Source organism: Python bivittatus, unplaced genomic scaffold (assembly GCF_059951505.1).
Source record: "Python bivittatus isolate LINGU-HERP-01145 unplaced genomic scaffold, Pbiv_v1 ctg000980_np1212, whole genome shotgun sequence".
In the NCBI taxonomy this organism is placed as follows: domain Eukaryota; kingdom Metazoa; phylum Chordata; class Lepidosauria; order Squamata; family Pythonidae; genus Python; species Python bivittatus.
In genome coordinates, this window is record NW_028277125.1 from 4,610,384 (window position 1) to 4,636,220 (window position 25,837).

Below are 25,837 nucleotides of genomic sequence, written 5' to 3' on the forward strand. Positions count from 1 at the left end.
TCTCTTCTGTGTTCTGCTGCACTCTGAATTTGTCCTTCCTTCCCCACTAATTCATTTGCCAAGTCTCTTCTTGGGACATCCCAGAATCCTGGTCTGGATCCTGGAATTGATCTGTTCCAAATCTTTCTATTTCCAAGAAAGGAAAGCCACAGTGATAAATATAAAACCAGAATGTTTCAACTAAACCAGTAGCAAAGCTTATATCTTAAAATGCAAAAAGTAAAGCAATAGTCACAACTAGACCTTTTTGTCCATAGTTCACAAGAATACTCAGTAATGTCATGGAGCTGACTGGGAAGACCCTGATTTCTCTAGAAACCTTGACAGTTTTTTCTGAAGTCCCCGAAATTAAGGTACGTAATGCAAAAAGCATGAAATGACCTCTCATCTCTGGGCTGCAGACATCTGGGGAACCAAACAGATATTGAATACGACTTCTTTGCTGTGGCTCTCTGGATTTGCACAGTCCAGAACTGGATGCCTCAGTGTGGACCACCTTGTGATACAGAAAGAAATGGTCTCTGAGGATGATCTGAAAGAGTCTGCCATCAGGCTACAGCTGCACAAGACCAGATCATAGCCTCCAAATGTCTCACAGTACCAGTGCAAAAAAATCTAATGTTGTTCAGGAGTTGGAGCAGGGCTGAGAAGCTCCTGTTTCAAGTCCATCCTTAGCCACTGGAGCTCACTGGGTGACTCTGGGCCTCTCTTAGTCTGGCCTACTTCAAAGGATTGTTTCTGTGGGAAATGGAGGAGGAGGGAGTGGCTCTTTCACAGAACGATTAGAATCTCATGCAACAGGATTAGCCATATAGAGAGTGCTTCACAGATTTCACACTCAGATAGGCAGTTTCCCTCTCCTTCCTCCATCCTCTCTCTCTCTCTCTCTCTCTCTGCATTTTTACACCCGCTGCCATCTCTCTTTCTCTTGCATATTTCTTCTCAAAAGACCCTAAAGGGATTACAAAGAAAAGATTGTGAGAAGGCAGGGAGAAGTGAGGGCCTCAAACGAACCATGTTTGCTAGGGGAGAGCACTGTGCACCATGGGGCAGCCCTGGGGGGGACGGCAGGAGGGAGGAAATACTGCAGGCAAAAGGCACGTTCGCACCAGAGTGAAGAGAAACGGCAGGGGGCGGCTGTTGGGTCAAGTGGGTATTGCAATGTGTATGGCGCTGATTGGATTAGGAAAGTGGAATGTCTGCAGTTTTGCGGTTAATTAGCGGCGCTCCCGGGCGGTAAAAAAAGGTGAGATTGTGAGCCAAGCCCTCTTAGGAGGGGGAGGACAGATAGGGGGTATAAAAAAACCTGTCAGACCTTGTTTCGGGGATCCTCCATTGCTGCGGGAGGGACCCACCTTTGCAAACATGCCCAATAAAAAAACTTCTGTCTACTGGACAACCGAACCCGTGTCTGTCGTTTTCTGACAAAATTGGCGAGTCAGCCAGGAGTCCTCGACGTGGACCGGACTGTGGGGAACCGGTGAGTAATTGGTCGTAGCACCCCGTTGAGGTGTCTCCCGTTTTCCCCGGAGTCGGGTCCGGGACGGGACTCCAATCGCCAGTCAGACAGAAGTAAAGAGGAAGTCCGCTGACGAGGGGACCTCTGGGAGGTCTGGTGAGTACAGCCTACCCATAATCTCGGGGAGATTAGCGTGGTTACGAGGCGTTGGACGCTGCAAGGGGACAGAAGAGTCCGGGACCTTCTGTAAGGTGGGAAACGTAGTCAGGAAGGATGGGTAAGGCACAGAGTAAGCGTGTAAGGCCAGGGGCCAATGGGAAAAACGCAGTAGGGGGAATCCCCACGGATTCTCCATTAGGACAATTGTTGCAACAATGGGAGACACCCTGGTTGTGTCCATTCACCAGGGGTCTGGAAAAACCGACCATGATAACTTTGTGCACTAAAGAATGGCCAAAATATCCACTAGTGGACCCCGAATTCCCCTACCATTGGGATACTCTTGGAATCCCCAGTAATTACTGGGTGACCCAACTAAAAAAACTACATTGTGGAGCATAAATTGTTAACCAAGGATGTAGAAGTCTGGTTCCATGTTCACTGGGAGGGGCCTCGACCCAAGTTAGCCAAAGGTTTTGTCCAAAAAGAACAGGAGGATGAGGAGGACTTCTGGCTGACTGGACCCCAATGGGGGCCGCCACCTCCTCCTCCTCCTCCTCTTCCTATCGCTCCCCCTCCGGCACCCCCAGCCTATCCCGGGCTGCGGAAAGAGCTGGACCAGCTGAACCAAGACATTCAGAACTTGCCCTTTATTCTAAGGTCGGCCAGTGCCTTCCCCGTCTGGGAGGTCCCGAACGGAATGAACGCACAGGGGGTGGCCGTCACCAGTTACATAACGGTTCCCATCAAACCCAGTGAGTTGAGGGAATTAAAAAAGACCCTCCCTCGTATGCAAGAGGACGCCCATACTGCCGCTGAACAATTGGAACTTTTTCTCAGCCCGGTGGAATACTCCTGGGGGGAACTGAATTACATTTTAGCCCACCTCTATACGCCAGAAGAGAGGGGCCAGATTCGGCGAGCCGCGCTCGGGGCTTGGGAGCGAAGGAATGCAAACGTCCCGAGTGCCCCAGCCGCGGATACTAAATTCCCTCTGGCGGACCCAAATTGGGATCCCAATAATGCTGAGCATCGGCAGAACATGAGAGGAGTTTCCCCCTGTATGACTAGGAGGGTCATGGTTCCCCAACCGGGACCCACGGGGAACCCTTGGTAAACATCACGGTGGGTCCCACTGGCGAGGAACGGCAGTTCCTCGTGGACACCGGAGCCTCTCGAACATCGCTGTGCCAACCGATCCCAGGGATTGCAAAATCCCGGGGCGCGTCGGTATCAGTGATGGGGGTGGGAGGTTCTCCGGTCAAGGCAGACGTACTGGAGGGAGTAAGATTGGAGTGGAATGGGAAGGAGGTAACTGCAGATGTGTTACTGATCCCACAGGCGGGAGTGAACCTGCTGGGAAGGGATCTAATGGGTAGTCTAGGAGTGGAGTTGTGGAATGTGGAACAGGCAGAAAGGATGTGTTTGTTGCAGGGGAGGCAGACATGGAGGTTGTGAACCCTGAGGTATGGGCAGGGGAGGGGGGGGCGGGTCGGTTTCGCATTGCCCCAATTAGCATCCCCTCGAAACCGGGGGTGACGGGTTTGCGGCAAGCCCAATACCTGCTGTCCTGGGATGGGAGGCGTGGGCTGAAGCCCATCATAGATGGGCTGAGGCGGCAAGGGCTGTTGGAACCGGCTATGTCCCCCTTCAACTCCCCTATCTTAGCTGTGAAGAAGGACAATAGTTACAGGCTGGTGCAGGACCTGCAGGAGGTCCCGCTGGAGGAGGGTGAGGTCTGGTTTGTGGATGGGTCTAGCCGAGTACAGCAGGGACAAAGGAAGTCAGGGTATGCGATAGTGGCGGCGGAGGGAGAGACAGTAGAGAAGGGGGCACTACCAGCGGACTGGTCAGCCCAGCTGTGTGAAGTGCACGCTTTGAAACGGGCACTAGAATTGGGAAAGGGAGTGACCCTCACCGTTTACACAGACTCGCGATACGCCTGGGGGAGTAGTGCACACTTTCGGGAAAATTTGGCTGGAACGGGGTTTACTCACAGCTGCTGGAAAGGGAAGATTGCAGGGAGGAAGCAGGTTGTTGGGTTACAATTGAGGGGACCCCAGTAGCGAGCCGTGCTGACATGAGGGGATGGTGGAGAAACTGCACGAAGGGTCTCACTAAAGGATGCCTTCCTAAGAAAGTATCTCTGGGTACTGTCACAATCTCTCTTGTCTCTAAGAAAACAGGGACTCCTCACTCAACGGCCCCCTTGCTGGAAGACCAACACCCCCACAAGCCAGGGGATTGGGTCCTGATAAAGACGTGGAAGGATGAGAAGCTGAAACCGTCTTGGGAGGGACCATACCAAGTTCTCCTGACAACTGAATCAGCGGTTCGGACCCGACAGGGGGGTTGGACCCACTACCATCGGGTTAAGCGAGCTCCTGACCCCCGACCATGGACTGCCCAACCGGGAGATGGACTCAAAGTAAAACTTAAAAGGAACTGAACTAAGGCAGGGGAGGAGATGACCAACATAAAGGCTTGCATCCAGGTTATTCTGTTATGTCACTGCTTAGATGCTCTACAGCACAGCTCTAACAACAATTTTTTTGTAGAATTGGCACAGACAGCTTTGAACAGCTCAACTTTTTGTGTGGGGCAACTCTTGACTGTGAATGGTGTCACTTCCACCTGTTTCTTTGGAACGCCCATCAGCTTGGAAGCACTGAAGAATGTTACTCAGATAGCGAATATTGATATCACTGGGGATGATCCCCCGTGGGGGGGGATGTTCTATCATTTTGGGTCTTCTCCCACACCAAGACCCTGGACTAATCAAAGGCAAATGGCTCTAAATCTTTGGGGATAACCAATGCAACTCAATGTGTATATTTCAACAATACCCAGAACCGTACCCACCCATTGCCCTCAAAAGGTCCTGCTTTCACTTGTGGAGGGGTCTATAATATCCCTTACGCTTCAACCCCTCTATACCTACCTAAAGGTTTCTTTTTGTTGTGTGGACATGAAGCTTATACCTATGTTCCAGCCTATAGTTCAGGGGGCCCTTGTGCCGTAGGGCGCCTGACCTCTCTATATGCCCTGCCTCCGATGCAAGCGCACCCATCAAAAGAAAAAAGAAAAAGGGAGCTGCCATCTGATTGTGAGAGTGATGTGACACTCTTGTCCGAAACAGAAGCCATGGCTCTGGCCCTCTCCTTAGTAGGGGTTCCTGCACTAAGCGGAAGAGCTTACCTGGACCTAAGGAAGGTGGCCTGCCTCCTGGCTAAAAGTGTCAACCTTACATCCTCTCTCATTGCAGCTCTCACTGAAGAAGTCACTGAGATCAGGAGGGCGGTCATTCAAAATCGGATAGCTATAGACTATCTCCTATTAAGGGCAGGACAAGGCTGTGAATCTTTTCAAGGTCTTTGTTGCTTTAACCTAACCAACAATGAGAATTATATTGAAGCAAAACTAGCCAAGTTGAAGACCTTAGCCTCTCGCATATCCGAGGATCCAGAGGGATGGAATTGGTCGTGGCTCACTAGTTGGATACCTAACTTTGCTTGGTTAAAACAACTTTCTGTGCTAGCTATTGGCTTCATTGCCTTACTGGTCCTAGTATGTTGCTTAATGCAATGCCTTCCTGCTTGTGGGAATTACCTGTCCCAGTGTGTGAAGCCCCTGGTCCGGGACGAGGGAGCAATCCTGTTAGCCAGGTTTGAGGCCCAACAGAGGCGTGAAAAGAAAAAGGGGGGATTGTGAGAAGGCAGGGAGAAGTGAGGGCCTCAAACGAACCATGTTTGCTAGGGGAGAGCGCTGTGCACCATGGGGCAGCCTTGGGGGGGGCAGCAGGAGGGAGGAAAGACTGCAGGCAAAAGGCACGTTCGCACCAGAGTGAAGAGGGGCGGCAGGAGGGAGGAAAGACTGCAGGCAAGAGGCACGTTCGCACCAGAGTGGAGAGAAACGGCAGGGGCGGCTGTCGGGTCAAGTGGGGATTGGAATGTGTATTGCGCTGATTGGATTCGGAAAGTGGAATGTCTGCGGTTTTGCCGTTAATTAGCGGCTCTCCGGGGCGGTAAAAAAAGGTGAGATTGTGAGCCAAGCCCTCTTAGGAGGGGGAGGACAGATAGGGGGTATAAAAAAACCTGTCAGACCTTGTTTCGGGGATCCTCCATTGCTGCGGGAGGGACCCACCTTTGCAAACGTGCCCAATAAAAAAACTTCTGTCTACTGGACAACCGAACCCGTGTCTGTCGTTTTCTGACAAGATGATAAAGTCCTTGGGAGAAATCTCAAGAGGGATTCCATAGTCAATGGTAGCCTATTTCTTTTCTACTGTATCCTGTTGAGTATTTCCAATTGCAGCCTCCTGTAAAAGAAAAACAGCGTTGGAGATCTTGGAGGGCCAGTTGTGGCTCTCTGCCAAAACAGAGTCTGCTGCAATATGAAAAGTGGTGCTGAACAAAGTCTGCTAGGGTTAGGGTTTGAACAGTTTTTCTGTTCAAAGTACGCAAAACAAAAATTTGCTTTAGAAGACAGTTTGAAAGAAAAAACAGAAGTTGGATTAATTCTAATCTTTTCTGGGTGGGTGCCACTTTTGATAGACTGTTTGCACCATTTAGGGTTTACTTGGCTAGAAATGAGAACCCACTTTGTAACTGGAATGTTTATAAAAACTCAAATGTCAGAATAAAAAAAGAATATACTTACGGCCCGCTTTCAAAGGCATGTATCTTTAAAGGTGTGCAAAGTGCAAACAGAGAGAACAAAAATAAAAATAAAAATAAAGAAGCTTTCAATTTTTTTGGAGGAAAAATAAGTACAATTACAAAATTAACTCTTGCTCTGTGATTACAAAAAAACCTCCTTTTTTTCTATTATCCAGTTTTTTTCTAATCATCAAAACCACAATAAGTGCATTTTTCGCATTTCATGCAAAAAGTCTATAAGGGGTTTCCATTCAGCTATAAATGTAGATACTGTTTTTTCTCTAATCAAGGAAGTCAACGGAGACATCTCTACAGTTCCATCATCTTCACCAACCATTGTGTAGTGTTGATTAATGACTCGCTTCTTTGTAGCTCCTTCTCTGTGCACAGCATGGCTTTGCTCAGCTGAGGCTTTTAGTAAAGTAGAGAAGAGATAGGGCAGCTTATCAGCCTCAGTTGCACCCATGCCACATGCAGCTGACCGTAAGGATCATCCCAGTCACCTTATCAAAAGGTTCCATTTTGAGGATGTGACCCTCAACACTTCTCAATATCTCAAGGATGCGTTAACTGCCCTCATGGTTTGCCTCTTCCTGACTGGAAGGCAATTCATGTAAGCAGATAAACTGTCTTGACCTGACTCCCGGGACCTGACTCCCGGCTCAGAAACGGACCTGGTAAGATAAACCTTTCTTCCAACAAACCCAAGAGAGAATGTATGTGCGACTGATTGTAAGCATATACATGAACTGTAAAGGTCCTTGTTCCTTCGATTTCTCTAGTGTGAAAGGGCATCTGTGCCTCTAAGACTTTCCTAACACGAGATGTTCTTCTAAGGATTTATGGCATAAAGTGGCACCCTCTGATGCTCGTCTCTCAGGAATTAAGCCATCCCCCACTCTCTTACCTTTGGAATAGAGAAACCACATGTGTTTACATTTTTCGCTGTTTGCCTGGGAACCCCAAACAATAAGACATATCTTGAACGTAGAATTTCGTGAACCACAGCATGGGTGTAAGGCAATTTCCCCCGATCTTCATAGCAGATTGAGTCAGAGGAACCCAAAACAGTCTCCATCTCGTTGTAGACTTTATCTGGGTGAAATGGTAGAAAACGACATTGCTGCATTTCAGCTCAAATAAACCACCCTATTGCAGAGGGTGTTAGAGGTGATGATCTCTACAATCCTTTCCAGCTGCATAATGCTACTACAAGGTGAGATCCATCTGGTGAGGTCCCATTTACTACGAAATGGATCCAAGAACCCACTGTCATTTTTGGGGCAATACGTGTGATAAAATGGCATGGAATATTTTCTTTAGGGCTTAACATCTGATTTCATATCTCCCATCTCTAAACCCATATTTAAAGCCTTTGTGCATTAAAAATACTTCATTGTTAAAACAGTAAAATGCAAACCCAAAAGGTGATAATATTTAATACATTATCTTATTGTACTTCATGCATTTAACTATTACATAGTTAAGTGAACTGAATACAACCACCACAAATTAATAAAAAGAACCATATGTTAAGTAAATTCTTATCTGGAGTTAATTCAATCATTGATTTTTTCATTAAAATTGGAGCATGTAGTAACATAATGTGTCATCTCTCATTTTTATTACATTTCTTTATATATATTGAAGGGCATTGTTTTGATACACAATTTTACACTCTCTCATAATGTGTGGGCATGCATGTGACAGTGCACTCTATCTTATTTACAAAGGATTAACTTGCTTTGTAAAGAGCACAGCGTTTCTTTCCCCCACCTTATCTCTTTGTTGAATGCCTGATTGCCTTCCAAGAGAGCACACCATTCCCCCACCCCATTTCCTTTAGAAGCAATTGGCCAGATGCCTGACTGAACAAGTAAGCTATAAATTAGATTCGTACCGGGCAGGCAGAGACACCAAATTCCAAAGAAGTTGCAAAGAAAGCCAGAGAAAGATAAGGAGGTAGCCATTTCTTTGGTAACAGAAGAAGAGGAACAAAGAAGAGATAAGGATCAACATGGGCTATTTCCTTGGTAACCAGAAGAAAAAAGTTAAACTTAGTTTTCACCTCTTTAGGGCCCACCTTTACTCCTCCCTGGGTCATCCCAAAATTCCCTTGTATGGATATGAGGGGATGTACTATCTGAATACATCTGAATATGCCTATAAAATCTTTGTTGCTTGCTTTGCAAGGTGTGGTTCTGGGCAACACTCCTGCCACGGTGTTGACTGAGCCATCCAGAAGGTTCCTTGGCCAATAAAACTTCTGTTAATTAAAAAGCCTCATCTCAAGTCTTCTTATTTGGCTTTACTGAAACTTGGGAAATAAAAGGTGCCATACAATATATATAATTTTTATGAAATATTTTTAATGAGATAAAAGCAATATGAATTTTGGAAAGGAAGGGAAAAAAATAAAGAAAAGTGATGAGTAAGTGAAAAGGAAATAGAAAAAGAAAAGAAAAAACAAAAAGTTTCATTATATCTAAATATTTAGACATAATTAAAACAACGTGCTATGATAATTCTCAGGAGATAAGCCCTTTGCGCAGACTTTCCCATATCTACTTGCCAGGACCCTGACATGTTCACCTGATACCTTCTCCACATGCCCCTGTTCAATGGGTCAAGGCTGGTGGCCGGATGACAAAAGGCCTATTCATGGAAACGGTAGATGTGATCCAAGATCAGATGGATCACTGTCACCATGCATGACTTTCGTAAATGGTACTGAGAAAACAAGAAGCATAGAGATCCCCCCTCCCATTATCTCATGAAGATCTTCAGAAAAATGGGGCTATCTCCTGGAATTGAGGATTTCCTTGGCAGATATGATGGTGCGTCCTTCAGGATGAGGCTGGGCATGAGGGACATTTGCCTCTGTGATCATTTATTCAGTCTTATTTCCTAGATGAGCCAGAACTACTCTTGCTCTTACCTTGGATATCTGGATACGTCACCATGAGGAACAAAGCCCAATACAGAGAACCTCCTGCTGTGTCTGTCCCAGCAACAAAGAATTCCAAAATGCAATGAGCCATGTTTTCATGATCAAAGGTAGAGCTGGGCTCACTCTGTTTCTAACAAAGGGGGAGATTGCAGTTAGAATTATTCATTATTTTGGTGCTTTTGAATCAGTCTTGACTCCTGCTGATTGCCTGGACAAGTCCCCGCAGTCTTCTTGGCAAGATTTCAGAAGTGGTTTCCCATTGCCTGCTTCCTATGGCTGAGACAGAGTGACTGGCCCAAAGTCACCCAGCTGGCTTTGTGCCTAAGGTGGGACTGGAACTCACATTCCCTGGTTTCTAGCCTGATGCCTGAACCACTACACCGAACTGGTTTCTAATTAACTGGTCTTAATTAGAATTAGGTATATGCAAAATCTATTTTTTCAGGAATAGATCATTCCAGAAAAATCTGGAACTTTCCACTTTGTCTCTGGATCATGTTGATTGAGCTGTTGTGATCCACAATAAAAGCTAATTTCCCAGAAGCGAACCCTATACACTGGAAGTAGCTCATGGGATTCGAAATGACACAGGATCGTTTCAGCAGTGAAACCCACATGGAATGCCATGAATTGCTTCCAGATCAAAGAAATCACTGAACCATCTGGAACCACCAGGTTGGCACGGCTGGAGAAGAAACAGAATGTTCTGCAGTTCTCTGTAATGTTCCATTCTCAGAACAGAATGTGCATCCCTGTTTATCATGTACAGGTCACACTGAAGATTATCTGATCATTGTGCTACCCTCGTGTGATGACATCAAACAGCTGGTTCAGGGTGTTTTTGAATACTTGGTTCTTAATTTTGAATTAATTTACAAGAAGCCATGAGACCAAAGTAAGTTCCATTGATCACCTTTAATAGGGATTTCTAAACAGATTATCCATCCGTCCATCCGTCCATCCACCTATGATGCTCTTGTTGGTATTGGGATCAAGGAGAGGTGTGCCAGTGTTTTTGAATTTGAAAAGTTTCAAATCCAGAACACTTCCAGTTAGGAACAGTGACAGAACACATTCAGTGAAGCCAGTCTAACCCATTTCAAGCTTGAAGTATTTTGAATTCCACAGGTTTTGCACATTCTTAGAGCACCTCATCTGCTCGTTCCACTGTTTTAATTTTCCCCAAGATTTTAACTGATGTACTTTTTAAAAAAATTTAAAAGAAGAAGTATTAAACCACCACTCAAACTGTTCACTTGGTTGATATGAGAATATTAATCCCATCAGGATTTCTTGATATGAGAATGGATAGCAGAGTTCCAGTGATAGTATTAACACTGAAATAAAGAGATTTATACACTATTGTTTGTGTATGAATAAATAACCTGTATGGGCAAAGAACAAAGCAGTCCTGTGAATTGTTCTTGAAGGCTCGGAAAATCCTCTTGGCATGCCTGCAGAGCCCAGCAGGCACGAGTAGAATTCCCCAAGGGATCCTTACCTTCTCTATCTGGAGAAGGTAGAGATCTAGGAAATCCTGGGGCTCACGCAGGGCCAAATCTTGCTTGTGTTTCTCCATCTCTTCCTTTACAAGTAACATACCTGTCTCCATGGATGCTACTATCTTCTGATGAGGCCCGGGGAGATGTTTCATTAGCCATGGAAACAATTCGTAGAGCTACAGGGAAGTTAAAACAAAATCCTATCGATCCCTGATGACAAGTGTTAGGTAATATTAGGGCTCCCAGATCTGGGCTGCGTAGCCAAGACAGCTACTAGATGCTAGCAAAACATTCCTGTAGTGGTCATAACCTTTTACCCAGTACTGCACTGGATGGTGAATGGCAGAAGTAACAAGAACTTTACACCTCTTGGAAGGTGAATGTCAGGTCTACAATGTTCAAGCCCCAATATGGACAAATCTCTTGAAATCCAAAGCAGATTCAGAAAAGATTTCATTTATTGGAGGATACATGTAGCTCTAAGGAAAGCATTGCTAAAACTAAAGCCCGCGTCATTTTCCCTCTACTTTTACCCCCCTTGTCCCCCCTTCAATCTAGGCACCACTTTTGGTTCTCACAGAGGTGTGACCTTGTGCATTCCTAGCCCCGATAACACGTCTTCTCCCTGGCCTTCAATCTTCCTCCGGCTCTGTCTTCTTTCACTCCCCCACTCACCAATGAGAATGGCAGAATCAAAGCAAGCTAAGAAAACATTCCCTAAAATCAAAGTATACAAATGGCATTTACTATACTAATAAAACAGTCCTCTAGTTGATATATATTTTGATTGCTGCAGATTCTGACAATGAACTCTTTGAAAGAAGCATCACACTGACTCATGTTGTAGTTACATCCAAGCCCTAATAGTCTAACTCCTGCGATTTGGATGTAGACTTTAAGGGCCACCCAGGTCCTTTAACTGGTCCAGAACTGCAGTTGCATTGGGGCTCCACAGAATTTAGGATATGCTGATGTCAGTTGTACTGGTTAACTATTTTCTAGATTCTGTTCAAAACTAGGTGTGGACCTTCAAAGGCCCTCAGTTCCCACTTTGACCAAAATATCTTCAGAACTGCTTTCCCCCTTCTGAAACTCTGCTCTGTGTCTCGCCATCGTTAGAATTGTTTATTTCTTTCTTAGATTTCTAGGCTGCCTTTCCTCCAGGAGTTTACGTTGGCATATCTAGCAGTCCCTCCTCCCACTTTTCCCCACAACAACCAACCTCTCAGATAAATTAGCTGAAAAAGAGGCTGATCTCAAATCCTCCAATGAAGTTCTGTATCAGAAGGTGAACTTCAACCTGCTCTCCTTGGGCCTAGTCCAATACCTTAACCTTCCACCAAACTTGCCTAATCACAAAACAGAGAATTTCCTATGGTGGCTCCAAATCTAAAGAGAGTTGTTTTCCAAACCATCTTTCCATTGTAGCCCTGTGACAAATTTTTAGTGGCAAATGAGGAGAGGCCTCTGAAGAACAGGTCATAAAATAATCAAGCAGGAACAATTTAACTCTGGAAAGCAATGTGAAGCTAACATTGGACACTTTGTTCCTCCAAAGAACAGACCATAGTATCGACTTTAAAATCAGAATTAGCCCAAGTGTCTGGGTAAATTAAAACTTTGGTCTACTTGTCTACATTTATCAGCCACTCTAGTATGGTGGTCTTCAGAGTGCTAATAAGAGGCTTGGAGAGTCCTGTGACACTGAATAAGAAAACGATCACTCACCAACAAGAAAGCGGAGCCTCCGAATTTCGCATAATTATTAATGTCTTCTATTGCCGTCTGGAACTTTGTGTCTTCATGGGAAAACCAGTGTCCAAAACTCAAAAGGCAAATCACATTACAGGCTGAATTACTGATGGATAGTAAAGGATCAATTGGCTGCCCTGTAAATCAAATTATTCACAGCCATCTTAATAGTGTTCCAGTTTGGAGCAGCAGAACCTCATGAAGACGTTAGGGAGATGGTTAGAAATATCATTTAATTGTTGAGGGATGGGAATAGTTTCACGGTTTCATGGTGGTTCTCTTCCTTCCTTCAGGTTTGGTTTCAGTCAGTGTTGGTTTGGGGGAATAGGTTGCTCCCTAGGCCCCTCCTCTTTGCGGTGCCACAGGGCTCAACTCTCTCCCATCCTATACAACATCTACATGAAGCCGCTGGGTGAGGCCCTTCACCAGGTTGGGGTTTGGTACCACAGTACCAGCCAGGTGAGGTTCTGTCCTAGTGTCTGGGAGCTCTGCAGGTTTGGATGGGGAGGAACTGACTCAATCATATCAAGTTTGAGTGGCTGTGGAAGATAGGGCCACCTAGACCTGGAGATATTCCATCTTTACCTTGGATGGGGTAGCACTTCCCTATGCAAGAATGGTGCATAATCGGGGGCTCTTCCCAGACTCCCAGCTGTTGCTCACGGAACAGGTAGAAGCTGTTGCCTGGAAGGTCTTTGCAAAGCTTCATCTGGTGCCCTGCTTGTGCCTTTTCTTAGATCAGGGGGCCCTTCTGAAGGTCACCCAGACCCTAGTCACCTCACAGCTTGATGAGTGCAATGTGCTCTATATGGGGCTGCCCTTGCACACCACGCAGAAGCTTCAGCTGGTCCAGAATTCAACAGCACAGACAGTCATGGACATGTCTTGGTATGCCAATGTGATACTTCTGTTTTGCAAGCTGCACTATCCATTTGCTTCCAAGTATGATTCAAGGTGCTGGATGTGACCTATAAAGCCCGACATTGCATAGGGTTTGGTTAGCTGAGGGTGCTTATCACCTGGGTCTGTCTGCCAAACAATTCTATCCAGCAGGGTTGGCATGCTCTGGGTTCCTTCAATTAAGTTGTACCATCCATCGGGACCCTGGAAATGTGCCTTCTCTGTCGTGGCACCTGCCTTTTGGAATGAGGCTCCCCCGAAATTTGGGTGGCCCCAACCTGTTGGTGTCCCAGAGGGCCTTAAAGACCTTCTCCCAGGCCCTGGGCTAAGTTGGTTGGAGCCCCTTGCTGGGCGTCTAAGACACATTTTGTTGGTGTGGGCCAGATTCATGCTTCATGTTTTTAGTCTGATTGTATATTTGTGATTTTGTTTCAAGTTGTGAGCTGCCTAGAGTTGATATGGAGACAAGTGATGCGGAAATGGGAGGCAGGGAGGGAGGGGGAAACAAAAAAACTGAATTGTGGAACTTTCTCCCAATCTCGATGCAATCATCATTGTCTAACTTCTCCTACCTTTTGTGCGCGCAAAGATCTCCACCAGCTGATGGGCCTCCTCTTCAATTCTGTGCTGCAAGTCTTTCTTCCCCAGTCCCAGCTTGCGTAGAGCACCTAAGGCAAAACGTCTCTGCTGTTTCCAGGTGTGACCGTTTGCCAATGCAATCCCTGAGGAGTCAATGTGAGATTCACACTTTAAAGGAGCTCCATAAGCATGACTTACAAGTTGAACAGATAACAATTGCAGTGTCAGAGGCAGCTAGATGGCTCTCTGAAGCTTCTTGCAACCCAGTTATTCTTAGCTTCCCTTGCACTCTTTCCCAGCTCCACTCACACACCTTTTCCACTCTTCCCTGTACATACAGAATGTGAGGTTTGCCCCGTTCAACAGAGAAACTCCCGTGACACGTGTGGTTCACAAAAGAGGTTTACTCATGCGTAACGTCGCAGTCACAAGCAAAGCCAGGACTGGCTTGGTACAATTGCATCACTCGTTATATTCCCCCCTTCCCGCGCTTTTTCCTGCCCCGCGATCGCGTTACCGCTGCGGATTATCGGCCCCCCAATAATCCCTCTTGATTGTTCATGATGGCAGGTTCGGTCAGGGTCCATTGTCCTTGATTGGCAGTCCCCTCCGGCTTGGGTTGGTCCCTCCCCGTTACGTGCAAGCCCGAGGGTTCTGTGCTGCGCAGCGATCTTGTTTCGCTGCCTGCGGCCCCGTTCATTGTTGGCTCGCGCCGTTATCAGTGTATAGTTAAAGCTTCCTCTGCGGTTTTCCTGTTTGGCTGGGCGCAGGTAGCCCATTAATTAGCGGCGCTTTCAGTTCCTCTTTTCCTCGCTAGCTACCGCCGGTGGAGTTCGCTGGCTGCGAGCTTCCCTGAAGCCCCGTGCTGACCGAACCTGACATACCGCCCCCCTGAAGACAAGTCCCCCTCTTAATTGGGCTACTAGGGTGCTGCCCCCCACCTGCCATAACGGTGTGCCTTTCCTTGACTTGGGGTTTTGGCCTTACCATGGCCGAGTCACTTATAGGACGGGTCCCCGAAGGTTCTCCTTCCCCTCCTTCCCTTCCTTCGCCGCTGCGCACGTCGAGCAGCTGGCCAGGTACTCCCTCGTATCCCTCCGGAGAGACGGCCATCAGAACTGTTCACGCAGGAGGTGGAAAGTCCTAACAAACCCACAGTGTCCCGTAGTGTCCTCGGTGTGCCCTCTCCGGAGCACATCCACCCGGCAAGCTTCTGGAACGTAGAGCCTCCCCTTGTGCTCCCAGCAGGTCCCTTGTTTCTTCAGGGAGTCCTTGTTGTTTACCAACCAGGGGTCTCCCTCGCTCGCCTCCGCACAGCGCCGCCTCAGCTCCGGCTCGGCTCCCTTTCCCTGCTTTTCCCTTGGGGGTTGGGCTCCGCCTTTCGCCTCCAGCTGGGTCGTCCTTGTTGGGTCCGTCGATTCGAGCGGCGGCTCCCTCAGTGTCCTACAACCTTCCAGGTTCCCCTGGCCGTGGCCAGGTCCCAGTCTACCGCCGGTTGCTTCACTCACAAGTAACATACCTGTCTCCATGGATGCTACTATCTTCTGATGAGGCCCGGGGAGATGTTTCATTAGCCATGGAAACAATTCGTAGAGCTACAGGGGAAGTTAAAACAAAATCCTATCGATCCCTGATGACAAGTGTTAGGTAATATTAGGGCTCCCAGATCTGGGCTGCGTAGCCAAGACAGCTACTAGATGCTAGCAAAACATTCCTGTAGTGGTCATAACCTTTTACCCAGTACTGCACTGGATGGTGAATGGCAGAAGTAAAAAGAACTTTACACCTCTTGGAAGGTGATTGTCAGGTCTACAATGTTCAAGCCCCAATATGGACAAATCTCTTGAAATCCAAAGCAGATTCAGAAAAGATTTCATTTATTGGAGGATACATGTAGCTCTAAGGAAAGCATTGCTAAAACTAAAGCCTGCGTCATTTTCCCTCTACTTTTACCCCCCTTGTCCCCCCTTCAATCTAGGCACCACTTTTGGTTCTCACAGAAGTGTGACCTTGTGCATTCCTAGCCCCGACAACACGCTCAACCCAGCCACCCTCCTGCCTTGACCATCAGAGGGGGCTGGCCCATCAGAAGGCCCCCATGACTGCCATCAGGTTTTAGAGACTATTGTTGGAATTCGGCCTGACCTCCAAGTGAACCCTTTAACTTGGCAGAATGTCAGTTTTGAACTGATGGTTCTTCTTTTGTTGAAAATGGGGTCCGCCAGACAGGTTTGGGTGTGGTCACCACTGATGGACCTATTTGACTATGTAAATTGCCCTCCCACTGGTCAGCCCAAGCAGCTGAACTGTTAGCCCTCATAGAAGCTTGCTATCTTGCCAACATTTTTACTGACAGCTGCTCACACACGTGCTGCTTTTTGGAAGGCCCGAGAATATGTGGAATGGAAAAGCCGTGAAAATGAAATCTCTTCTTGATCTACCCAATTAGCAATAGTTTATTGCAGAGGCCACCAGACTGATCGAGGTGAAATCTCCCATGGCAATCATGCTGCTGATTATTGGGCAAAACAAGCTGCTCGTGGGGATGATGCCATGCCTGCAGAAACTCACCAACTTTTGCCCCTCATTCCTGTAAAGCCTGATCGCCCACTGGTAGCAGAGGATGGTTATCAAAAGAAGTCATGTCATGGCCCACTGTGGCCCCAAACCTCTTCTTAAGTGGCTTTCTCAAAGATACAGCAACAAGAAGCTGAGGCACCTTTGCCAATCAGCTGTAGCTCAATGCACTGTTTGCCATGGAAATACCCCAAAGAGTGGTAAACCTACCCCTCCAGGCCACCTCCGTACTGCTCAATACCCAGGAGAAGCCTGGCAAGTGGACTTTACTGAACTTCCCAAAAAGGGACCCAAAAATCATCTTTTGGTCTTTGTGGATTTGTTCTCCGGATGGCCTGAAGCCTTCCCTGCTTCCAATGTGCAGGAAAAGTGGTTAGGGCCCTAGTGGAGTACATCATTCCAAGATTTTTGGTCCCTAAAAGGTTAAATCAGATAACAGCCGGCACTTCACCTTTGAAGTCATTCAGCAAGTTAGTAAATTCCTGGACATTCCTTGGTATTCACATTCTAATTACAAGCCTCAGGTTTCAGCCAGGGCTGAAGACATGAAAGGGGGCTGAAGATCATACTTTAAAAGCTCAGCTTGCAAAGCGACTCAGTTGCTGTGGCCCAAAAATACTGCCCCTTGCTTTAACACGTATCAGGGCTATGCTCAGAGGGCCACTATTGCTGTCCCCCTTCGAAATGCTTTATGGGAGACTGTTTGTACCCCATGAAGTGCAAACTGCATGGACAGGTGAAGCTGGCACACGTTCTATATTTCCCTGCAGGTCCAAAATGCCTTGCCAATTGTTCCTGACGTACCACCCATTGCCCAGCCAGGCCAGTGGGTCAGAGTGAAGAAGCTGTTCCCATCCTGCACTGATCTGAAGTGGTCCAAGCTGAAGCAAGTCCTACTGAGCATGCCAACTGCTGTAAAAATCGAGGGCATCAAAGCTTGGGTGCACGGATCCAGGATCGAGCAGGTGAAGGAACCCCCAGACATTTGGCGAGTTTCCTCGGTCAATAGACTCAAATTAAAATTGCAGCACTCTCTAGCTTCTCCAACAGATCTTTTCAAAGATTGATTAGGTCCACCAGTAGCGACCTAATTCAAGAACAAGATTTGGCATCATAGATTCTACCAGCCACATAACCCCTAGACGTGCTGGCTTTGCCACAAACTAAGTTGTGAAACTGATATTGTTTTTATTGCGTTGATTGTTTGTTCTGAAATACTTTTCCTTTGTTGTTGGTTTCCCCATGTCTTTTGGGGAAGAGAATTACTATTTATTGGAGGGAAGATGTTTTAATGCCCTGGATGCCCAGGGACAAATCAAAGAGTGTTTGTTTGAAAATTTGATCATAAGCTATTGATAATTGAGGTGTTCCTTTTGGTTGACAATATTGATGCTTATATCCAAAGGTATGGAGTTTGGAAACCACTCCATCTGCACTGACTTATAAGGTAATACGTAGAAAAGATAAAGAGGAGTTTGTGTCCCGTTTATGGCTTAATAAGACACATAATGCATGCTGTGATTTTGTCCCAAACTCTGCTGCAGGAAGGCAACCCCAAAATAGCAAGAGATTGTTGGGTATGTTTACCTATAGCCCCAGGGGTTCACTAAGCCCTTCCTGTCCCAGCAGAATGGTGGTACAAAATCAGGACTAAGTTGGTTTTCACTGGGAAAAGACCCCAGAGTGGAATTGCTCAAGCTTATTTTGATACACTTAAGAGGATGATATTGGGAATGGGACTGAAACAGGGCCCCCACATAGATGGGGCTGTTGCTCTTGGAGTAGAAATGTTGGATAAAACCACCAATATGTGTTCAGCAACATGATCCTCATGAACTTAAGAAACGAGTGGAAGTGGGAAGAATTGATGTGAATGTTTGTTCTATGGTGATTTCAGTGGTTTGTAATCATACCCTCACGATGATGAAAGCTATGTATGCACTTACAAAACAGATCAAAAATGTGTATTTAACCAAACGATCCAGAATAACTATTGTGCAAGGAAAAGTGAGAGAGAACTGGTGTCTGGATAAACCTGCCTGCGGCCAATTCGATCTCCCCCCTTGGCTCTTAAAGAGCAAGAAGGGACAAAATTGTTTTCCCTATTCCCCAAAGGTCCCAAGAGGGACAATGGGAAGACTCCTCATATTTTGTAAACTGAGATTTTCACTGGAGGTTTAGTGAAAGATCACAGGAAAAGATTGATGGATGTAAAGGGCAAGAGAGCGAGTGAGCGAGCAGGTGCGGGCAACAGGATGTGTGATGAGCAATGGCTGTGGACTGCTAACTGCCATAGAGTGTGTATATGTGTGTGTGTAAAAAGGAAAGGAAAGGAAAGGAAAGGAAAGGAAAGGAAAGGAAAGGAAAGGAAAGGAAAGGAAAGGAAAGGAAATGTTGTTGTTTCCATGAATGATGGTTTAACTCAGTGATTCTCAACCTTTTTGAAGCTGCCGCCCCCCTAAGGAGCAGAAAATTTTTCAACGCCACCCTTTGTGAAAATCCTGTAATTTAGGGTATGGGGGGGGGGGAGTTACTGAATTATAAAAGGCAAAAATTTTAAGTAATTTTTTTCAGTAGACTTACAAACCAAATTTGTTCGATTTAACTCGATACTTTTGCCCTGGAAGGTAATTGCATTCCTTTTATTAAAATTAAAATGACTAATGCAAAAAAAAAATGCTTAAATGCTGTTTTATGTAAATACATTTATTTCAAAATGCTGTAAATACATTTATTTATTTTTTTGATGCTTGTTTTTAATTTTTTTTAATTTTTAATTTTATTTATTTATTTATTTTTGCAAATGCTTTTTTAATGTTTAAAAATTCTTTATTCTTAATTAGATAATTAAAAAAAAACAGCAAAAAAATACGCTAAAAGAGTAATATCAATGAAACATGCTTGATTATGTCAGTGGGACGGTTGTGCTTGATGGTTCAGAGCCATTTTCTGAATGTTCAGTTCAATATTGTTAGAGAGATGAAGGCGCAAGTCCCCTCTTTCCACGATTTGGAGTCGACTTCTCTTTTTTGTAATTAGATCAGTCACAGCACAGAATCCTCGCTCGACAAGGTAGAAGGAAGGGAAGGCTATTTCTCAACTATTTCTCAAAATTAATAATTCACGACCACGATAAAGAACTAATAAGCGCACTTACCTAGCCGACTGGCCAAATAAACAATGAAAGTAAATCGAAACTGAGGGGAAAAAACAGAAATGAAGCGAATGAAAAGCAACTCAAGAAACACGGGTCAAATCAAACATTCATATTGAAAGGACGCTCAACGCACGCACTGCGATTAATCGTGCAGGAAGACAGCTGATGCATGCGCTGTGCTGGTTGGGATCGGAGAAGAATCGTCATGTCGAGTTCTTCAAGGTCAGCCTACCTAGAATACAAATTCGTCTCACCGTTCTTAGAAGTGCGTGAGGGCAGCCGTCGCGTAAGTTCGTTTTATTGCTGGTACAAATGGTGTAAACCAGATAATCGATTTAATAAATTTTGGGGGTGTTTTAAAATTAAGTTTGAATGCCAAAACATGCTCATCGCCCCTCTACCACCCAAAACATGCCCACCGCCCCCCTACCACCCAAAACAAGTTCACTGCCCCTCAGCATACTCCCACCGCCACCCCGGGGGGCAGTACCACCCCCGTTGAGAACCAATGGTTTAACTGAAGTTACAGCCCACAGAAATCAAGCACAAACATCTGCCAAACTTATGATCCTTCGCTTTCTTCCGAAAACGTATAAGTAAAATCACATACATAAGAAGCATCTTATGTTCAAAAGCAAAGGGAGGAAATGAAGGGCATTGTTTTGTTATACAATTTTACACTCTCTCATAATGTGTGGGAATGCATGTGACAGTGCACTCTATCTTATTTACAAAGGATTAACTTGCTTTGTAAAGAGCACAGCGTTTCTTTCCCCCACCTTATCTCTTTGTTGAATGCCTGATTGCCTTCCAAGAGAGCACACCATTCCCCCACCCCATTTCCTTTAGAAGCAATTGGCCAGATGCCTGACTGAACAAGTAAGCTATAAATTAGATTTGTACGGGGCAGGCAGAGACACCAAATTTCAAAGAAGTTACAAAGAAAGCCAAAGAAAGATAAGGAGGTAGGCATTTCTTTGGTAACAGAAGAAGAGGAACAAAGAAGAGATAAGGACCGACATGGGCTATTTCCTTGGTAACCAGAAGAAAAAAGTTAAACTTAGATTCACCTCTTTAGGATCCACCTTTACTCCTCCCTGGACCATCCCAAAATTCCCTTGTATGGATATGAGGGGATGTACTATCTGAATACATCTGAATATGCCTATAAAATCTTTGTTGCTTGCTTTGCAAGGTGTGGTTCTGGGCAACACTCCTGCCACGGTGTTGGATGAACCATCCAGAAGGTTCCTTGGCCAATAAAACCTCTGTTAGCTAAATAAAAGCCTCGTCTCAGGTTAATTTGGTTCTCTAAACTTGGGTAAATGAATAAACAAAGGCTAGTACCTAACACCACCAAACGTGGTAAAATATCCCTTCACTGCATACTTTCATTTCTAACATACTACTGAGAAGAAGTGAACATACAAGAAACAGAAAACAAAAATTGCTCCTGAAGTTTCCAAGATAGAACAGATTACCTGACAGACAGGACAGGATTTACAATACTTATACCAGGGGTATCCAGGTTCAAAGAGCCCAAGGGCCACAACTGTATTCACGAGTCAAGTGGTGGGCTGCATCTAATCAACCAGTTTTTGCCGAATTACATAAAAATGAGAAAAAGTGACACTTCTGAAGTAAAGGTGAACTGATACTGTTTAACTAGCCTTTCACGTCTTTCAAGATGCTTTTACATGTTTTGAAAAAAAGGAATTTAAGCAAGCACAATTTTTTAGTTAAATATTTTGATTATATCTTCTAATTCAGAAAAAAAAAATATTCTAACTAAAGTTAAACTTTACCTAAACTAGCCTAACCTAGATTTCTGAAGTCAAGTAAATTTTGGTTCAGGTTAGTGCAAGTGTTTTCTAAATTAGGCTTGCCCAAAAAACAACCAAAAGAAAATAATAAATATTACAATTTCCGATTCAAAAATATGAAATTCAAATCTATTTCTTCTAAAAAATACTCACTTTTTGATGCACTGAAAAACATCTACAATAAAAATGAGACTTCTCCACAAGATCAATGTTCCATGTGACAGTTGGGACCAATCTGCTGCATTAACCAGAGCAGGAATGTCCACCTCAATTTCTGTAGTTGCCCATCTCAGAAGGGGAAGCAGAGAAGAATCTGTGAGACAACTTCTGTCGCCTTCTTGAGAAACTTCATTGTGGAGAACACATTTTCACATATGAAGGTGCTACCAAACCTCAAGGTCATTTTTCATCCAAAACTATCAGGTTTGGAAAATGTTCATTGGAAAGAAGTTTGAAGAAATCTGGTCCTTTTCTTGCCTGGTCTGAAGGAATGCCTCAGCTTCCACGTGACACAATTGAAGTTGAAAGTTGGCTCATTCTTCTTCAGTGTGGACACCAAGGGATTGTTGAACAGCAGGATGCTGTTTTTTAGTCTTTCAAATTCTTTAAATCTTGTGTTAAACTCATTCATGTTCTCTTCGGTATTTGCACTGAATTCAGAAAAATCCAGTATTTCTTCATTTTTAAGTTCTTCAGCTAGTTGCTGAAGGCTTGAAAAATGGGCAAGGTCATTTTTTCCAAAAGAACTTTGAAAAGGTTTAGCTTATTACGAAACCCATTTATGTTTCCCACTAGATTTGACATCAGCTGGTTCCTTCCTTGGAGCTTCAGGTTGAGTTCATTCAGATGATTACTGATGTCTGTGAGAATGCCAGTTGTTTAAGAAAGTTTGTGCTTTGGAGCTGTTCTTGCAATTGTATGGTGTCCGATGAAACAAACTGAGTAAGGAATGCAGGGATTTCTTTTCTTAATTCTTTGCCTAATGAAGGAAACTGGAACTGCCGCAACGGCCATCGTAAATCAGTGCGGTCACATGGCGCGATGCTTTATGACCAAGTCGCTTAGCGACGGAGTTGCCGATCCTAATTACCAATTACAGGACTACCTGTAACAAAAACTAAAAATGTAATATGAATGAAATATAGAATCTTAAAATATGCAGGGATAAAAGTACTATAATGATAGAATAAGATAACATAAAATACCAGTAAGTAAATAATAGGACTATAAGTAGAACGCATAGCACACACAGAACCAGAAAACCTGGCGACCTGGGAGAATATACTTGGGATCTTATCAGATAAGGGGACCGAAAAATAAAACTTGTGCTCTCTGCCTGTACATGTCTTCAGGATGGGGTGGATGAGACTCATCTTAGAGTCTCTGTAAAAGGAACTCTATTGAGCCATCGCCACATGGGCATAGGCTCTGATGCACTGAAAGAGGACTGATAAAGGCAGCGTATTTAGCCTGGCTAAAGTAAAAGCCCTACAAACCTTCAACGTTGTAATAGATGATCAGTAGGAGGCCGGCATAAAGCCCTTTGGAAGAATCTCCCGACTTATGGGACTAAACACTAGACGTAGATTAGATTGAAGGTCCATGTCCCAGATCCGTTGCTTGAAACGCACACCTGGCTTTTTCCAAACCTAAGGAGCAGAGGCTCTCCATTCAAAACCTAATAAATAGATTTTATCAGTAGTTTTCTTAAGCCACATTGATTTAAAACTGTCTCTGAGGACCAAAGGGACCAGACCTATAGGGAAGAAAATGAATTTTTACCAGAAGTTGACAAGGAAAAACCAAATGGAGTTGATAACTACATCATCTGCAAAGAAAAGTGCTGGGATCACACGTTCTGCTAGAACAGGAGGATGATGAGCAGGGACTGTGAGTGCCTGTGTTATTGGATTGATGTAGATATTGAAAAGTAAGGGGGTTAGTATGCAGACTTGCCTCACTTCCCTGTATGTAGGAACAGCTTCAGAGAGGTGGCCCTGGGAGGAACATCTACCTCTCAAAAAGGTGTTAGAGAGACTGGATAAGTAAGAGCAACCTTCTATCTCTGGGGGATTGCTCTAATCTGACCCACAGTGTTCCCTTTGGGATTGGTCAAAGGCTGATTTAATGTCAAGAAAGGTTGCAAATAGAGAGCCTTGGTGAGGGGAAGAGAGTATTCTTCAGCCAGATGATCAGGGACCAGACAGTGGTCCATAGTTGATCATTCCCCTCTGAAGGCAGCGGCTCTTCTGCAAAAACATTATCACTTTGGACCCATTCCAGAAATTTTGTATATAAAAATCTGACACAGAGCTTACTTATTGTATAGTATTGAGTAAACTAATTGGCTGGTAATTTGTAGGGTCAAGTCTATTTCTGTCATGTTTATAGAATGAAATGACAATAGCTTGGTTTTAGTCATATGGGAAGGGTTCTTATGTTTGGCTGCTGCAATTAAATTCCTCCCTTCCTCTTTCACAGGTTATATTTTATTTAATTTTAAAATATTTTTTAAATTTTTCTTTTGCTCTTTGAATAATGGAAAGGCACTTGGAGAATTGGACATGAGGTAAATTGCCTTGTCAGAACACATTTAGCGCATGCAAAAGGGTATTTTTAGCTTTGATGCAATCTGCATCATACCAAGATTTGGACTTCATACAAGAAGGACCCAAGGTGGCTGATGGAAATCTTGTCAGTGGGATTTGAAGAATCTGGATAATAGACTGTAAAGTAATATTTTAATATTATCTATGAATATGTATTAATATGAATAATATAATTAATATAAATATTAACATTTATTAATATTGTAAAGTAATAAAGTATTGGAAAGCCAGTTTGCTGTAATGGTTAAGGCATCAGGCTAGAAACTGGAAGACTGTGTGTTCTAGTCCCGCCTAGGTGCAAAGCCAGCTGGGTGACCTTGGGCCAGCCACTTTCTCTCAGCCCTAGGAAGGAAGCAGTGGCGAACCACCTCTGAAAAACTTCATCACGAAAACTGCAGGGACTTGTCCAGGCAGTCTCTGAGAACTGGACGTGACTGAACGGATTAAAAAAAAAAGTAACATTGCCTATTCACAAGAATCAGATGAGCATATTAGAGAATGCAATTGAAGAAGGGCATCTGAATTCAAAAGAGAAATCTTTAGCTAGTTTTCTGTTAAATCTGGGAAATAAACATCAGAGGACTGCTTTAGCCCAACAGAAATCTGAGATGAAGATGAAGCCAAAGCTGGAGTTCCCACTAAAGGCATCACCCTCTGAATTTGGAGGGCAACTTTCAACTGAGTAGCTGCAGCAACTACTATAGTGAGCTCCACATTGGAAAAATGGGATAGGGTGTTAAAAGGCTCTGTAGAATTTCACAGGGTGGAATATTGGACTCTAAAAGAGAACGTTCAGCATCATCATGGGGAGTGGAAGGTACCTCCTCCATCACAAATGACATGACCTGACTGTAAGGTTTACCCCGTCCGTCTACAGAAACTCTCGTGACACGTGTGTTCCACAAAGAAGTTTACTCAAGCGTAACGTACGTAATTACAGACAAAGCCAGGACTGGCTTGGCACATCTTGTGATACAATTTATAGTTCTCCCCTTCCTGCGCTTTGCTCCGTTGCCATGTTACAAATCTCTTGGTCTAATCCCCCCTTCCACCGAAATGGCAGATTCAGTTCAGTTGTTGTTTGTTCCTTGATTGCTCTGCCCCGCTGGCGTGGTCATGGTTCCTCTTGGTTCTTTCAGTTGCACGCAAAGCCGGGGTTTTCCAATCGCGCGCTGATCGCTTTTCCACGAGCCGCTGCTCAACCCTTTGTCTCGGCGCTCGCGGCTAATCAGCGTCGATACAAAATATCCGCTCTGCGGTTTTTTGTTAAGCGGTCTCAGGTGGCTCATTAATTAAGTGGTCTCAGGTGGCTCATTAATCAGCCGCGGGTTTCACTTCCCCTTTTTCTCGGCTTGCAGGCGGCGGTAGAACTGACTCAGCGGGGCTGGGCAAAAACTAGCCGTGCTGAATCTGACACTGACAAGCTCTAGCCAACTCCTGTTCTGCTGCATGGAGGCAAGGACAAAGAGTATTAAGAGGACATACTCCTGCAGACTCTTAATCTGCCATAGGAGGGCAACGGTTGAGGATGATGGGAAACACAAGATCAATAAGAGGCTCGGCTGTGGCAATAGTAGCCAGTACAGTTCTCTTAAGGTTATCTAGCTTTAATAGAATGGTCTCTTGCTCATCCTTGGGCAGGGATCCAAAGGCACTGATAAGACCAGCTTCAACAGCATCTGGCTCAGCCTCATTATGTGGTATGTTGCCTG

At 44.9% G+C, this 25,837-nt stretch overlaps 1 protein-coding gene across 1 annotated transcript in view; it reads right to left on the reverse strand.

Moving 5' to 3' along the window:
* Window positions 1-3: 3 nt before the first annotated feature.
* LOC148213506 (cytochrome P450 2J2-like) overlaps window positions 4-25,837 on the reverse strand; it is a 95,018-nt gene continuing 69,184 nt past the window's right edge. The window contains exons 2-8 of the mRNA XM_088132313.1: window positions 13,953-14,102; window positions 12,457-12,617; window positions 10,728-10,904; window positions 9,215-9,356; window positions 7,184-7,371; window positions 5,762-5,936; window positions 4-126 (exon numbers count right to left, since the gene is read on the reverse strand). Coding sequence (XP_087988439.1) covers window positions 5,889-5,936; window positions 7,184-7,371; window positions 9,215-9,356; window positions 10,728-10,904; window positions 12,457-12,617; window positions 13,953-14,102 — 866 coding nt within the window. The 3' untranslated portion in view covers window positions 4-126; window positions 5,762-5,888. The remainder of the gene's footprint in view (window positions 127-5,761; window positions 5,937-7,183; window positions 7,372-9,214; window positions 9,357-10,727; window positions 10,905-12,456; window positions 12,618-13,952; window positions 14,103-25,837) is intronic.